The sequence below is a fragment of the Pleuronectes platessa genome, chromosome 12, assembly GCF_947347685.1.
Source record: "Pleuronectes platessa chromosome 12, fPlePla1.1, whole genome shotgun sequence".
NCBI lineage: Eukaryota > Metazoa > Chordata > Actinopteri > Pleuronectiformes > Pleuronectidae > Pleuronectes > Pleuronectes platessa.
Window position 1 is genome coordinate 22,198,834 of NC_070637.1, and position 12,102 is coordinate 22,210,935.

At 45.6% G+C, this 12,102-nt stretch overlaps 2 protein-coding genes across 2 annotated transcripts; one reads left to right on the plus strand and one right to left on the minus strand.

Moving 5' to 3' along the window:
• Positions 1-235: 235 nt before the first annotated feature.
• Positions 236-2,572, plus strand: LOC128453253 (early growth response protein 2b). Its single transcript, XM_053436022.1, has 2 exons — positions 236-624; positions 785-2,572. The coding sequence occupies exons 1-2, from the start codon at positions 393-395 to the stop codon at positions 1,861-1,863; spliced, it is 1,311 nt and encodes a 436-aa protein (XP_053291997.1). The 5' UTR covers positions 236-392; the 3' UTR covers positions 1,864-2,572.
• A 1,419-nt stretch (positions 2,573-3,991) lies between these two features.
• On the minus strand, positions 3,992-7,675 carry adob (2-aminoethanethiol (cysteamine) dioxygenase b). Its single transcript, XM_053436023.1, has 2 exons — positions 7,471-7,675; positions 3,992-6,790 (listed from the first exon to the last, which is right to left on the minus strand). The coding sequence occupies exon 2, from the start codon at positions 6,645-6,647 to the stop codon at positions 5,889-5,891; it is 759 nt and encodes a 252-aa protein (XP_053291998.1). The 5' UTR covers positions 6,648-6,790; positions 7,471-7,675; the 3' UTR covers positions 3,992-5,888.
• Between the last annotated feature and the right edge of the window lie 4,427 nt (positions 7,676-12,102).

Here is a 12,102-nt window from a genome sequence, read left to right on the forward strand (position 1 = left end):
AGTGTGTGGGATCATCACCAGTGTGTCCGGATCTTCTCCTTATGGAGCTGCTCGCACCGGAGGAACCTTTTATGGAGGCAGAGACACCGGAACTGATGATTTAATTTCCCTTCCACAGGAGGAGGGAGCAGCACGTGCTCAAGTAAAATCATGAAATCAGATCCGTGCGCTGGATGAGATTTGATTTAGGATTTAAACTGTGTGATTTTTCACTGGTCCCACGTTTGGTCACGATCTGCTGCTCCAGACCTATTTCTGGAGTCCCCTCTTTTTTATTTTTTTATCACTTCAAGTCCATATTTGGTAAATGACGCAACGGGACACAAAGAGATCCCCTTTAAAACCGTGGAGCAGCATCAGGAGCGGTTTACCACAGAGGATGATAGTTCATCATGTTGGAGTCAGTGAGGCAGCAGGTTTATAAACAACTGAGCTCAGATCCGAGTCTCCAGGACACCATGAGCGCCAAGTTAGTGGACGAGGTTCCTGCGTGTCTCAGGGTCGTGGGCAGTTTATTGAATAAAGACGTTTACGTGGCGGAGGGAGAGTTGACCTCACACAGCTCCGTGGTTTTTAAAGAGGAGCTCGAGGAGCCTGATGGGGAACCTGGTGATGAAGAAGGCGGTAAGAATCTGCTCTGAAGATAATTTGAAAAAAAAAAAAAGAAGATGATTCAGGGAAGATTTGTGCGTAAAAAGCGAACCATGTCATGAAAAGCTAAATGTAGCACGATCCTTTAATTCCACTCTGTTTCTAACTGGCTGTGTTTTCCCACCTGTCTCAGGTGATCTTCTGCTGGACGACAGGAGCGCACCTGAGCTGCATCTCCACGGGGACTTGGCGCAGTACGTGGCAACTTTACGCACGCACCCAGCGGCGTTTTCTGGGAAGTTCTCGTTGGAGTCCACAGGCGCAGGGGGACCGTGGACACCGGGGGACGTCATCAACGTGGTCTGTGCTGACATCGTCTCCCCTGACCCGACCACCGTGCCCGGTTCGACTCCAGCATCTCCCGATATTTACGCAGGAGGAGGGGGAGAGGCCGCGGACATGGCGCACGGTCAGCCGGACATCAGCCACATGTACGCGCCCCCTCACCCTCACTCTCACCCTCACTCTCACCCACATTCACACCCACATTCACACCCACACCCCCACCCTCACCCCCATCCGGCTCCTTCCTACTCGTGCAGCGCAGACATGTACCCAGACCAGCCCTCAGGTGGATACTATCACGCGGCTCCGTCCTTCAACTCTGCGCCCAAACCGACAGTGGACGGCACCGCGCTGCTCTCCATCATGCCGGAGTACGGAGGCTTCTACCAGCAGAGCTGCCAGAGAGACATCCAGGTGGCTTTCCCCGAGAGGAAATCCCTCCCGTATCCGCTGGACTCCCTCAGAATGCCTCCTCCTCTCACGCCTCTCAACACCATCAGGAACTTTACGCTCGGTGCGCCCTCACCGGCCTCCGATGGGCCAATGGCCGCCGCCTTCCCCAGCCACCAGAGCCTCCCATTGAGACCCATCATGAGACCCAGAAAATACCCGAACCGGCCCAGCAAGACGCCGGTGCACCAGAGGCCGTACCCGTGTCCGGCGGAGAGCTGCGACCGCAGGTTCTCTCGGTCGGACGAGCTGAGCCGGCACCTGCGCATCCACACGGGCCACAAACCCTTTCAGTGCCGCATCTGCATGCGCAACTTCAGCCGCAGCGACCACCTCACCACGCACATCCGCACGCACACCGGAGAGAAACCCTTCTCCTGTGACCAGTGCGGGAGGAAGTTCGCCCGGAGCGACGAGAGGAGGCGACACATGAAGATTCACCTGCGGCAGAAAGAGAAGAAAACCTCTGCGTCCTAATCTCTGGTCCTCGGGTCCTCGGGTCCTCTGGTCCACTGGTCCTGATGCAGGAAAACTTTCTGTCTGAGCCACATCTGGTCTGAACACAAACTTTAACAGGTGGTTTATTGTTCTCAGAAGAAAGTTGTTTGAAATCCTAACCTCGGAAATCAGGGAGAATCAGACAGAAGTCGATATTTATCACAGTGATGCAGAACCTGGATTTTCTGAACATTTGTGGCTTAAATCTAGAAAATCTAGATTTTGAAAGACAGGTGGTGCCAGGACTCTATGGGAAGGCATCATGCTCTCAGGGATTCAACCACACTTCAGACCAAGATCCTGCAGACGAGTGTGATTCAGGAGGGTTTTCACTTCGACTCCATAAATAAAAAACACTAGACTTCACTTAAAAACTGTAAATTCTAATTTAATTGAAACCAACCATCCCCTCCTCTATTAATAATTGAACGAATATTAACCTTTTTAAAGATAAACAGTATTTTCTACTGATTGTGAGGCTAAAGACCTAAAGTCATTCATGTTTTGAAGTGTTTATTATCAATACAAAGACTCAAACGATGACATCATAAGCTGTCGACACGGTTCACAACACAGACTGTAAATAAAGATGGAAGACATGACGTCATAAACCCTCCTCCTCCTCCATGTTAGCAGATAGGACATGGACCAACCTAAAAATTAAAGCTAAATAAATGTTTGTCATCGATGGTTTCTGTTCATTTCAGGTAGTTTTTATCACACTGATGTTTGCTAAAGTGTTTATGTTTCAGATTTGTATTTTTATTAGTTATTTGATGATATAAAAAGAAGCTAAGACATCATGATTGACAAATGAGCGTAGCTGAGGATTGGTTGAGGATATGTGTGGGCGGGACCTCGATACTCAATCCGTTCTGCACAAACTCTGACTGCAAATTACGTCATCACCACAAGATGGCAGCATTCGCATGTGAGATATTTTGGCTTCATTTTTGCAGACTGGAGGAAGTGGAGTTGCCAGTTTCAATTTGCAATCTATGGTTCCAGATGAGGATCCACTTCCTGGGTCAAGAGCTAATTTATTTATTTTTGACTGAAATGCTCATAAGTTGGAGTGAGAACCAGAACAGAACCCGCTCCATGTTGGTGGAAAAGGAGCGTCTGTGAAAATGTCTGGATATAGCAAAAAGTATTTTATTAAAGAAAATCTTGTTTTGTATGATAATAGAATTTCATTTCCACCTGATGAAGAGTTGACTCTGGTGTTTTTATCATCACTAAACACAGAAAGTTACCTGGTTTGGGTTTCATGAGAGAGCTGCTTGATAATCTGTTACGTTCTGGATAGATGCTTTTATTTTTTGGGATGTTTTTTCAAACCGGTTGATATTTGTAAGAGAGAGAGAGAGAGTGAGATAGAGAGTGAGAGAGAGAGAGATAGAAAAATCTTGTTTTGTGTTTTGTAACTTCTATGGAAACAAGTCAACTCTTCTGCTCGACCGATGCTTCTTGTTGATGAAATAAAAGTTCTGCTCAGTTTCTGCTCTCACTTCAGTTTGTGACACACAATCAGACTCTTTATAAATACAGATGTAGCCTCTGGGTCGGAAAGTGAAGCCAATGCAGAAGTGTCTCAAACCTGTACTGTGTGTAGTGACCAGCAGGGGGCGTCTCCACTGGTTGTTTCTATAGAAGTCTATGAGCAAATGACTCTACCTCTCACTTTAAAACATCAGTAAACATTTTCCGAAGGAGTTCAAGTCTCAATCTCTAGTTTCAAGTCTTCTTCAATACAGCTGATGTTAATTTAGTAAATTATGATCAATTAGATAAAGTACTGTATGCATTAGGGCATGTCTGGCTGCAGTACAGGTCATAATCCCTCCTCCTCCTTGTTAGCAGATGGGACATGGACCAAAGTACAAAGTCAAAGTAGACGTTAAATAAATGTTTGTCAAAGATGGTTCCTGTCATTTAAGGTTGTTGCGATCACACTGAAGTGTTCATGTGTCTCATCAGTTTGGTTTTAATGAGTTATTTGAGGATATAAAAACGGACGTCATGATTGACAGCTGGGACTGACTCCTGATTGGCTGAGACACTTTCCTGCTCATGTGACTTTGCGATGAATTAAGGAGACGACGAGTTTAAGCAAAATAAACAGCACGCTTTATATGAACAGAGAAAATCTTCATGGCAGAGACATCGATACAGAATCAGATTCTCGGGTCTGATTTAAAGAGCTGATTAAAGGACCCGTCGTCTGCGAATCAACATTCAGGACAAACGTCTTCAGTGTTCAGAAATTCAATCATGCAGCAGCTCTTGATACGTTTTCACCATTTTCAAAAAAATAGAGTAGAATATAAGATGAATCATTTCAAAGTCTCTATCTCCCACATTTCAGGAGCTGAACTCTTCACGTGGCTCTAAGTGCTTTTCTGTCACGTTTCACCGAACCTTCATATTATTTCACTTTTAAGTGCTGATTTTTTTTAGTAGCAGATTTGTTCAGCAGTTTGTTTCCATTATTATAAATCACACCATCAAGCTGTTTTCAAACCTGGAGTCTGGACAAGTTCCTGAAATGTTCTGGAGGTTCTGTGTGTGAGAACAAATGTCTGAGTCAGTGTCTCTGGCCATTTTCTGGAACTTTTCCTGCAGCCTCGAATGTCTTGAAAATCCACAGTGAGCGAGGGGACGTGTTGATGAGGTTTCAAACCCGTGATGGACGTGAAACTGGAAGAACACACATATCTCAGGATGAAGAGGAGGAGCCGTACACGCAGAAGATGAAGATTCCAGAGCTTTTAGTGAGAAGGGCCAACAGACCATATTCTCCAGATGTTTCACATCTGAAAAGAACTTCACATTCTCCTCGAATGTCTGATTAAATCCAAAACCTCCAACTGTGACATGAACAACTTCTTATTCGGACTTCTCCGACGCTGGAGCTCAAGCGAACAGTGAAATCATCTCTTTTCAAACGTGGGAACTTAGTGCACATCTTTACACACAATCAGTCAGCGAATCACAAACAGTCCCGAGGATCAAACTCTCGAGGCCTAATCACAAGAAGCTTTAGATGATTTTCAGTTAAAACTAAAGAATAAACCTGAAGATTCACACGTTTTTTTTCTCCATCTGACAAATAAACAGGACTAAACCTTAAGCAGGAAGACTATTAAAACACATGGACCCCTTAACCTCGGTGGTCCAGGGCAACTTCCACCAGCAGCAGGGACATTTCAGCTGAGGGCAGGTTAATGCTGCGTTCAGGTGCAGTAACACGTCTGGAAATCCCAGAACGATTGATAATTACCCATATAATTCAGTGTTCTTTCATGCAGGACGTCCCTAGATTTCACAGCAACTCTTTCAATGAGCTTCCCCTGAATTTTGTTTGAATACAAACTTGAAGCAGCGACCTCTGACTCTTCTTGAACGCAGCATCAGGCCCCTGCACATCATCAATCTTTCAGCTCTTGGCATCAATAATACTCTCAGGGGTCTTTTTTATTACTATTTTGTTTGTACACATTCGTCTGCTCAAAGTCCAATTATAGGGACTTTTCTGTTTTTGAACCCTTTAACCTGAAGATGAAACATTTCTTCAGTTTCTCATGGAATCAAACCGGATCCAGGACAGAAGTGTGTGTGTGTAGAACTAAGTTTTAGCTGCTCCTCAACTCAGAGGCGGAACTGTTTTCTAACTGAATTAATGGTAATGGAGCAAAACCTAATGTAAATGGTTTGAGTCCCTTTCTGATGGAGGAGGTTAGAGGAACAACAGAAGCTGATGGAGGAAACTTTCTCAAATATGATTATAATTCAATTAAATTCAATCTTTGCAGCACAGTCAACCAGGCGCCCTGCTGTTTCCTCCACCTGCACCGATACATTCATGAGGTGTTGACCCTCAGTCCGGCCTGGCACGGCCCGGCTCAACATGCTCCACACACATGGATTACAGATTTAGCCCCAGTTTGTCCGAGGTCACTGAACCAGACCAGGCCGAGAGAAGAAGACGTTATTCGGACGGATCAGAGGGAGACCTCCGGGCCCGGGTACGGTTCTCCTCCGCACCAGAAGTCCGGCGGCTGTGAGATCTCCATGAGCCAGAGCTCCTTCTCCTTCTGCTCCGTGGGATCCGCCTCCAGGACCCGGTAGTAGTGACAGTCCCGGCCGTCGTCCGGGTCGTACGGCGGGGCCAGGATGTCCATGAACGCCGTGGGGCCGTCCACGGCGTCGATCTGGTGGAGGTTGTCCCGGTCAGGGGAGAGGACACAGGGCCCGCACTCCTCCGTGAACTCCCCGGTGGAGCGGAGCACGGAGCGCCGCAGAGATCCCACCTGGGCCGGCGGGGGCGCCGCCGTGGAGCCGCCGCTCGGCCGCTCCAGCCGGTCGAAGCAGCGGATCCTGACCTTCCCGTACAGGACCTTTAGGACACCGTGCATCTCCGGGTGGTCGTGCAGCGGGATGGAGGCGCCGCTCTTCAGCAGGAACACCCCCATACTGAAGTGGTCCGTCTCGCAGATGTGCATGTAGGTGACCGGCGGCGCTCCGTGGGAGTAGGGGAGCGCCGGGGCCACACCGGACGGGCTGTCCTCGGCTCTCCGCGGGACGAGCTTCAGGTCCGCCGCTCGCACTTCCGTCATCAGACTCTTGAGCTCCCCGAGGTTCTCCAGAAAACACTTCCCGGCGTCGGCCCCTCCGACCTGGGGTTGGTTGCGGAACGTGGCGAGAGCCTGGCGGGCGATTCTCTGGACGATGGAGCTCATGTCGCTGTCACCTGGCATCATACCGGAGGTGAAACGACTCTGTCCGGTCTCCACTGACCGCTGGTTAGCTTAGCACCGCTGCTAACTGCACAGATCGTCTAGTAGAGCGATGATTCACTCCGCGGTCCAATCGTTCTTGTAGGTGGTGACCCTTTATATACAGACTGTGGTGGAGACACACACACACACACACTGGAAAATAAACATTATCTAAAAAGAATCAGTGCTCTTAACCTGTATATAAGCAGCTGCTATGATGTGTTTATATAAAATAATGATTTATGTATAATTTCCAACAATATAAATGAAATATATCCTGGTCAATATTAATCCTGCAAACAGAACCGGCTCAGGCCCGGGGTCCTGGAGGGTGTTCATACTTATTATTGTTGGAGAGTCAAAATAAAGCGACGACAAATACACGTAAATAAAAAGACACAGATTGACAACAAAAACACACTAACTATTTCAATGAGAGTCAACAATGACAAACACAGACAAGTCACTAGGAAAAATAGACCTAAAACAACCAGAGAGAGATGCAAGAAGAAAATAAATGAGTGAAAATAGATATGAGTGATGCTTCATAGTTTTTTCATGTGCACAATCCATGCAAACCTAATGCGTTAACAAGTATTTTGATACAAAATATGAATAATTTTTCATCAAACCTATGAAATACCAATTAGCAAATACTATGAAATATATATTAAAATGAATATGAATAGTCGGTGATAAAAATGTGTCCAACATGTATGAAACTGTTCAGGGTTAATTTATGTTTCAGTTGATGTAGACACACAGCAGATTTAGACGACATTCAGAAATGAGAGCGGAGTGATACCTCAGTGTTTTTTCCTTCTCTTCGATGAGCTTATCGCCACGCTCATTGGTCCACACGGCTGTTTTGATGAGTTTTTCTAGTTGTGAATAGAGGATGTTTTTATATTTTAATAAATCCCCACAGAGATGAAACATTTGTGAGAATCTGCAGATTTTACTCTTCCATTAGTGGCCTGCTGCCAAACACGTCCGCACCACGCTGCTCGTTGCACGTTACACCTGGTGCATTGTGGGAAGTGTAGGCAGCTCGTTGATCCCTGCTGCACCGACTAACACAGCCTCGTGGAATTTAAAAAAGGACCAATGACTGTTTATAAAGATGATCAGTGACTGTTTATAAAGACGACCAGTGACTGTATATAAAGATGATCAGTGACTGTTTATAAAGATGACCAGTGACTGTTTATAAAGATGATCAGTGACTGTTTATAGAGATGACCAGTGACTGTTTATAAAGATGATCAGTGACTGTATATAAAGTCGATTAGTGACTGTATATAAAGACAGTCAGTGACTGTATATAGAGACGACCAGTGACTGTTTATAAAGACGACCAGTTTCTGGATATAAAGAGGATCAGAGGTTTCAGGGGTCAGGAGGTCATGCCACAGTTGGTAAATCTCAATGATTAAAAACTGTCTGATGTTGTTTCGTGGTGAGCGAGGAACTCACTTCAGCCTCCATGTTGTCAACAATGACTCATGGATGAGAGTGTGACTCACTTGTTGTGGCGTTTGTGTTTGTCACTTGCTTATAAAGACGTAGGAAGTTGACTTGGACGTTTCTCCTGGGAAACACGAACCCACACATGCTCATCAGAAGAGAGCGACGACAGATCAGTTCATGTAAATCTCAGCCTGATGAAAACAAACCTTGTTCGGTGAAAATTTGTCGTCAATCACATTTGTTTGTGTTTATTGCTGAAATCAAAGGAGAGAAAAACAGGAAGCAGTTGGTGGGAGGCAAATGTTCAGACCCATGCTTGTGGTCGGATTGTGAATCAAAGAACGAGGGCTAAAATATCTTGTATACGAAACACCGCCATCTTGCGCTTTTCCCGTCATTTACAGTCAAAGTCTGTGCGTACGTGATCAGCTGTGGTATCAAGGTCCCACCCATACACCCACCCAGCCAATCAGGAGCCAGTCTCATACCATTAAACAACTAAGTAAAACCAAACTGATCAGAAACACTTGAACAAAGAGATAAGAACTAAAAAAATGACAGGAACCATCAAACGTCATAACTCCTTTCTGCTAACATGGAGGAGGAGATCATGGTTTTGATGGCTTCACTTTACAGAGCTGTCATGTCGGCCATCTTTATTCACAGTTTATGTAATCTTAGCATTCAAATCATTAAAGGACCAGTCTGTAGGATGTAGTGCCATCTAGTGGTGAGGCACAGTCCCTTTAAATCCTACAAACCAGACCCTTAAATATTGGGGGGTTTTATTACCTATTTGTGTCTTTTTACCTCGACCATGTGAAAGTGTTGTCGTCATCAAACAGAACCAGAGTGTGAAACCTCCTCCTGTCATCACGACACCCTGACGCCCTGGTGGCGACTTTCCTAAACTCACAATAAAAATAGAACTAGCTGAGTCCTTGTGATCACGAGGACGCGGACGTCTTTCCGTCCTCACCTGCTCCCACGCAGCTCAAACTTCTCACTTCTCCTCGACTCCGCAATCTTCAGCCGGTGCCTCGAACGCCCACCTCCTCACGACGTGACACCAGGGCCTCAATCATTCGTCCAGAAAACTCCCCAGTGGGTTTGCAGTCGTGATGTCGAAGTTCTCCTGAATTTCTGTTTTGTTTTTTTTACAAGGACCGGGAAGCAGGATGAAAATAGACGGCATGAATCAGAGCTCGGACGGTTTTAGCCCTGATGTCGAGCCAAACTGTGGAAGCCCCGCGTCCAGGAGGTCGTCCTCCAATTAAAATAAACAGGATGAGTTACACACACACACACACACAACCACACACACACACACACACACACACACACACACAAAGGGCCTTGTATATTTATAACACTACAGTAAACAGCAGCAGTTGTTGTGTGTAAACTACAGACTCTGAGGTTTGCTGTCTCGGAGGCTAAAATTAATAAAGTTGTAGAGACGCTGATGTGAAATTCCTCCTCGCATCAACAACTGTGTTAGAAAACATCTGGTTCCTTGGTGTAAACGTCAAAGTTCCAAGAACACAAAAAGGCAAACAAAGAGGATGACTGCAGCTTCCAGGAAAACTAAGACGAGATGATATGAATGAAAGTAAAATATTACGATGAACTAACTTTGTTGATAAAAGATGAAACATTTCTCTCGGTATACACAGATAAACATTTTCACATCTTCAGCACAGCTTTTCCCACAAGGTTCCAGTTGTGTGAATTATTCCCCCAATCAGCAACATTCTGGGGGTTAAACAGATTTACCCAGAGCTTAATTCAGACCCTTGTCGATGAGGTGGAAACTCAGGTTTATGCAAAGCTTCCTGGTTTCATGTGTTGTGCAACCCGACTGGTACAATATCAATAACAACATCATTCTCAACTTTGTTCTTTCTCCTGGAAGCCGTGACGCTGTGCAGAGATCCTGATTCGGAGGTTTGCGTGCCGTCGTTCCTCCGACGCTTCGACTTGAGTGGATCCAAATGTGTTTTGTGACCGAGGCCCGGGTCCACAGGGCTTAGACAGGAAGCTGGATGTGGAGGCCCGAGGATCCCACAGGGAAACTTCACATGCAGCCGCTGACATCACACACAACTCAGCTGTTGGAAGCAGAGTTAACCCCACGAAAACACAACTGCATGAACATCGAGAACTTTTAGTTCAGCGTGATCATTGGTTTCTGTCAAAACTTGAGTCTAAAAACTGCAAAATAAAAGCTGCTGCTAGTTTCTCTGGTGGTTTTGGGAAAACGTGTCGTCCTGCAGCCTTCGCTCCTTATCTGTGAAACAACAGCTCAGTGTGACGCTCAGCCGTGTGTCTGCTCACAGAAACCTGTTATCTGTCGCCCACAGGGCCTCAGTCTGTGCCCGGCCTGCAGGGTGACGGCCTGTAGATGCTCACCCTGATACAGGCGTGTGAGGGGTTTTCAGAAAGAGACTGTCCAACGTCAAAGCGGTGATTTCACGGCTGAGCGTGAGGACATGAGTGGCGTGTGAGCCTCCGCCCTGACGTCAAAGCGTTATCTGGTTTACTCGCTCCACGAAAGATCAACACCAGCTCAGTATGTATTGACACGCTGTGGGGCGGCGAGGAACCGTAACACAACAAGCAGTTTAACATTCTGCTGTCGCCTCGGGGTTCGTTCTTCTCCCAATGCACAGATGGTTTAGAAGAATCAGGTGAAAAATGAGTAAAGGGCTTAAATAAAAACATGTTTTCTAGAGATTTTCTAAAATGAGGAAATCTGACCATCAGGTGAAGCTGCTCATGTGAAAGTCACGATTCCAAGGATCCTAGTTTCCTGCTCATCACGGTCGTCTCAGCTGATTGTAGAAGAATCTAAAATGCACTCATCATTTCTTAAAGGACACACGTGATGATTCTTCAGTTTGTCTTTCCTCTCGCGTGTTATGAGGGTTTTTGTTGAATGTCAAAGTTCTGTAAAGTTACACAGAAATTCCTGAAGGTCCTGAAACTCCTCGTCAGTCGTCCAGCACAGAGCTTCCTCATCATCAGCGTGATGTCATCATATCATCATGACATCACGATTTGCCCTTATTTGCATATGTCTTAACTTCTGTTGATTTAAATCGTCTGAAATGTAACGAGGTGCCGGAGACAGCGACGGTTAAAAGTGGGATCTTGATGACAGGAGCACAGAGACGGATTATTTTTAATGTGTTAATCACATTTAACACATTTAATGGATGTTACACCACTTTCTTATGATTTTGACATTTATCTTTATGAATCAGACATTTTCTTTTATTTCCAGTCTTTCTCTGGTTTCTGATTTCTCTGCCTCCTCGTCTTACAACAGCAGAATTTGGTTTCCATCTCAGACAATTTCCTGTTATGTCATCACTACACAAACACTGGACTCACTTCCATGTCAGAGATTCAGAGATGTGAAGAGGAGGAGGAGGAGGAGGAGGAGGGAAACACAGGCTGGCGATGGACTTTCTCAGATAATTTCGTTTGTTTGGTCACAACTGAGTAAAAAACAGAGGCTCTGGAATTTTTATCACTTCCACATATTTGTGTCTTTTCCCTCAGGTTTAAATATAACCAACGTGTTGTCATGATAATCGCTTCCTTATGTTCTCCACTCCGAGGCTCTGGGGCAGAAACGAGCTGTGACCCTCGTCTCCTCCTCCGACCCCAAAACCCAGTGGCTTCACACACTGAAATAAAACCACAGGATGTCTCATATATATGTATTTTAACATGAAGGAATAGTTTTTATGATATCGCTGATGTTTTCTTCCATTTCAGTCGATATTGAACTTTAATGCTGCATCGTTTCTTTTCACAGTATTGTTTATTTGATTGAGCTCAGACCTGATGCACTTCTGATTGTAAATATGAGCAGTGTGGAGATGTGGTTTCATCATCGTGTGGTTTGTGATCTGTGGACGAACACGCTCTGGTTCCATCATCCTCCTCCTCAGTTTTA

Coding starts and splice junctions, on each gene's coding strand:
- LOC128453253 (XM_053436022.1), top strand. CDS start 393: ATGTTGGAGTCAGTGAGGCAGCAGGTTTATAAACAACTGAGCTCAGAT. Junction 625..784: donor ACCTGGTGATGAAGAAGGCG/GTAAGAATCTGC, acceptor CACCTGTCTCAG/GTGATCTTCTGCTGGACGAC.
- adob (XM_053436023.1), bottom strand. CDS start 6,647: ATGATGCCAGGTGACAGCGACATGAGCTCCATCGTCCAGAGAATCGCC.